Below are 4524 nucleotides of genomic sequence, written 5' to 3' on the forward strand. Positions count from 1 at the left end.
TAATGATGACAGAACCTGTAAGTGTCTTTGTAATGTCTGCAGTTTGCTGTACTATGTAAGATATATTATGAATTGTGGTCAACTGAAACAAAGGGGGAAAACATGCAAGACAATAGGGAAAGCATTTGTCATTGACATAAAAACAGCCAATCAGGCTTAGCGGACATCAACCAAATGACCAATAAAAAGCCACCGCAACCTACAAGGTCTCATTCTCACTTTTCTTGCCATCAGTATATAGTGGGTAAAGGGGTAGTCTGTAAAAAAGGGATCTTTCAATATGCTTAACCTGGTTATACATATGCTAACTTTTATGCTTTCCCTAAGAGCAGGTAGGTGATTTTCTATAAAAAAATGCAATTAATTAATTCATTAAATTAAACAACTGCTGTAAGGTGTACTTTCCCATTTAGGAAAAAATAACACCTGGACAACATTCAAAAGACATTATTCTTACTATGACTCTTACTGTGTTTTTCTCTCAGACATTGCCACAGGTATCTCTGTAATTCAATCTGAAACACTGAAGAAATATGTGCCAGGTGGTACTATAACTTTAAAGTGTATAATCTCAAAATATCATGAAAACTACTTCTCCTGGTTCAGGCAGTCTCTCGGAGAAGCACCAACATGTATCATCACTCTTTATGCTGGCTCTCTTCCTGTGTTTCATGGAGACTTTACACATGATAGAAGATACAAAGTAAACAAGAGCGAAACTCAATTTACTTTAACGATTTCAGATTTAAAGCAAGCAGATACTGGAATCTATTATTGTGCTGTAAGGGATTATGACCTTGTAGTTTTTAGTAATGGTGTGTTTCTCAAATATGAAGGTTAGTAATCTTAAGTTTTAAAAAAAAACATCTGGTATTTGAATTTTAATTATTTCGGTTAACTTTATCCAATCTCTACCTCCAGGACCTAATTCAAAGCACCACCATTATATCAGTGGATTTGTATTACTTGACCAGACAGACAACAATCTGAAATTGAAAGAGACAGTTCACCCAGGAGATTCTGTGACTCTGCAGTGTACAGTCCTCACTGAGAGCTGTGCAGGAGAACACAGTGTCTACTGGTTCAGACATGGCTCGGGAGAATCTCATCCAGGAATCATTTATACTCATGGAGACAGCAGTGATCAGTGTAAGAAGAGTTCTGAGGTTGGATCTCCCACACAGACCTGTGTCTTCAACCTTCCAAAGAGTAATCTCAGCCTCTCTGATGCTGGAATTTACTACTGTGCTGTGGCCATGTGTGGGGAGATATTGTTTGGGAATGGGAGTAAGCTTGAATTTGCTGGTGAGCAGAAACATGAACCCAGTGTCAGCATTTGACCAAATGCATAAAATGTGCTTTGTTTCTTTTCCGTATAACAGCATATCACTGATGCAGCACAATCTGTGAATTTTAGATCCCTCTCAGAAGTCAGAACTCATTCAAATTATTGTCTTGGCAACATCCAATGTGTTCTGCCTAATTATAATTTCTGCCCTCTTGTGCATGAGGATAAAGACAAGGAATATGACCATAAAGAAGCAAGTGTCTGGTAAGTGCCTTCTTTTTCTTAAACTAGCCCACATATCTGCAGCAAGTCTCCCATTGAGTATTAAATGCATGTATGTATATGAATAAAAAAACACTATATTTGACCATAACCTAGGAGAAAGACTGATTCCCTAAACTGTTAAACACCCTATTCATCTTAAAAACCCAATAATTGCAATACTGTTAGGATTTATTAATAACATTTAATTGACATTTGTTCTACAGAATGAACACACAATCATAAACTAACAAAGTTTTTAAACTGACATTTATGATATTTTACTACTACTTAATAATTGTACAGACTAATGCTAATATTAAACATCGTAACATTTTCAGTTCTGACTGCAAGTAATAAGTACAGTCATTGCAGGTTGTTCTAATTTTACATCCAACATGTAGGTGAACCTGAGCAATATCATACTCCATCTGTTCCTTCCATTTCTCCAATGAATGAGGTATGATATTGATACTATCAATGAAAATCTGTAATGTTGGAGGGTTAAACAGGATGTAGGGATGAGGCACGTTGAACAAAAACATACGTTTTAATTTACATATAACATTCATGACTCAACACACACATACACACTACTTAAGTCAAACATTGACAACCTCAATGTTAAGACACGAGACTTATATACACGCATGACAATTACACACAACAAGGTGAACGACATGAGCGGGTGTAGCAATACAGACACACACACACACACACACACACACACACACGGAGATGTTTGAAGGGGAAGGGGCCGTACCATGACCGAATCAAAAGTAAACAATGAGTTGTTTTAAATTTAATTGTATTACAATTAAATTAAATGCAAAAATATTTTAAGATAGAAAATGTATGTATTTTAAAAATATAAAAAAGCAGGACATTCAAAAGCTAAAATTATGGTATAAATCTGTATACAATAATAGTGAGCTAAAAATAGTATCCAGAATTTTCAGTGCAAAACTGTTTCTTCTTTAGAGTGTGGAAAGAGAAGAGTTGAGCTATGCTGCAATACATTTCCCTGCAAGGAAATTCAAGCGGCAAGAGACACGAAAAGACACGTTCTCAGAAACCATATACTCCTCTGTTATTAGTTTAAAATGAGCATGGGAATGACATTAATTGTAAAATGAAGATCTTAACCTTGCATTGAGGAAAAAAAGTCTAATTTATTTATATAGTGCTTTTCACAACAGCTGTTGTCATAAAGCAGCTTTACAGATGTCCAAGACCAAGCCCCCAGTGAGCAAGCCAAAGGTGACAGTGGCAAGGAAAATCACCCTAGAGCACCAGGAAGAAACCTTGAGAGGAACCAAGACTCAAAGCGGGTAGACAATGGACACCACAATAGCAACAATATAAACAATAAAGAGTGAAATAAGTAATGAGAAAAAATAAACAATGAAAGCTATTCCGGTTTTCTAGAAGACCTAGTTTTGTTTCAATGAGTGTTGATGTGTCCGAAACCCATCTGGCAAGAAGCAATGCCCAAGGCAATGGATAAGTATGTGGCTGGGGTGAAGGGGTGGGGTAGTGGGAAACACAGAACAGTGACTGTTAACTTTGAAGGAAAATCACTGCAAATCAATATAGGTCCTACAGTGACATTCATGTGTGTGTGACCCCCTAGAGAAATTAAAGGTTGATATTTGTTAGTCCTATATTCATATATATTAAATTAATATTTTAATATGGTTAACTTTCACAAGTGAATAAACTTCAGCATTAATTGACCATAAGTAATGGTAAGAAAGTAATTGAAATAATTGGGCACAGTTTCATCTGCCTTTCCCATGTAAATTGCTACAATTTAGAAAAGGTTTTTTTCCCCAATCATCATGCCTATCATAGCCAGTTTACAGCACTTATAATTTTACTTCATTACTTTTTCTTTTGTGTTTGTTTCTTTCATATTGTAAAGCAACCTCGGGAATGTGAAAGGTGCTATACATCTAACATAATAATACCACTACTAATAATAATACTTATAGTTGGTTTAGTTTTGTTTATGTTTCTGTATTTTAATGTGAACTAATCCCATAAATTATGTTAATTAAGGAAACAGGGATCTGAGATATGAGAACATATTAAAATAAAACAAGGCAGGCAACTCAATAAGGCAAGTATTGGTAGTGTATTGGTAGTGGATGACATTTGTTAAGAAAAACACATCACAAAGTGCTCTTTGCTTGTGTGTTCACTCCATTTCAATCTGTTGCCTGTGTTTGTATTTCAGGGGCAATTAACTTTCATAGTTAGCATTTACTTTCATTCTTATATATATTTTTTATCGTAAGGTCACCTTTATCATCATCTTCAGTCTGTCTGAGAACAATTTTAGCTGATTTTTTAGTGTTGACCACAGTATATACGCATGTGATTCCTACAATTTGTCTTCACTTCTTGTTTTTGAAAAAAAACAAAAAAAACAAAACAAAAACTGCCCTATAGACATGTATAGGTAGCAAAAATAGGTACGTTTATGAATTATTCAAAGGGGGCACAATCCTAAATATAGGGAAACAACTATCAACTATTACTGGTTTATTACTGAAAGTTTATGTTATATCAGCCTCATTTCTGAATTAGTTCATATTTTGTGCAGTGACCGAAGGCCATTTCTTCAAATATACTTGCCACGATGACAAACTTAATGAATAAATATGAAGTTTATTGATTAATGAATAAAACTAGTTATTAACATTGCTATACTATAGCACACTTGGCTCAGGTCTACAGAATCTATAACATTTACAATTAGCCGATGCTTTTATCCAAAGCATCATATAATTATGACTGAATACAACTTGAGCAATGAGGGTTAAGGGCCTTGCTCAAGGGCCCAAAAGTTGCAATTTAGCACTAATCAAGTGCCCTGACATAGCTATGAATAAAACTAAGGTTGGCTAAACTAAAACTACTCATTTCAGATTTAAAGTTACTGATGGGGGTTCAAACTAACAAAAATCTGT

The 4524-nt window shown here is 34.9% G+C and overlaps 1 protein-coding gene across 1 annotated transcript; it reads left to right on the top strand.

Annotated features, from left to right (window-relative positions):
- The first annotated feature begins 239 nt into the window (after nucleotides 1–239).
- LOC145643402 (uncharacterized) lies at nucleotides 240–4264 on the top strand. The gene is made up of 6 exons (XM_081694540.1): nucleotides 240–332; nucleotides 486–836; nucleotides 922–1305; nucleotides 1418–1552; nucleotides 1954–2009; nucleotides 2531–4264. The coding sequence occupies exons 1-6, from the start codon at nucleotides 281–283 to the stop codon at nucleotides 2654–2656; spliced, it is 1104 nt and encodes a 367-aa protein (XP_081550666.1). The 5' UTR covers nucleotides 240–280; the 3' UTR covers nucleotides 2657–4264.
- The last annotated feature ends 260 nt before the right edge of the window (nucleotides 4265–4524 follow it).

This window comes from Electrophorus electricus, chromosome 13, assembly GCF_041902795.1.
Source record: "Electrophorus electricus isolate QZ-2024a chromosome 13, ASM4190279v1, whole genome shotgun sequence".
Classification (NCBI taxonomy): Eukaryota; Metazoa; Chordata; class Actinopteri; order Gymnotiformes; family Gymnotidae; genus Electrophorus; species Electrophorus electricus.

Excerpts from the sequence above, each read along its gene's own strand:
- LOC145643402 (XM_081694540.1), top strand. The coding sequence starts at position 281 with ATGCTTAACCTGGTTATACATATGCTAACTTTTATGCTTTCCCTAAGA. Across the intron at positions 1,306-1,417 it reads GAGTAAGCTTGAATTTGCTG|ATCCCTCTCAGAAGTCAGAA; the intron begins GTGAGCAGAAAC and ends TGTGAATTTTAG. Across the intron at positions 2,010-2,530 it reads CCATTTCTCCAATGAATGAG|AGTGTGGAAAGAGAAGAGTT; the intron begins GTATGATATTGA and ends TTTCTTCTTTAG.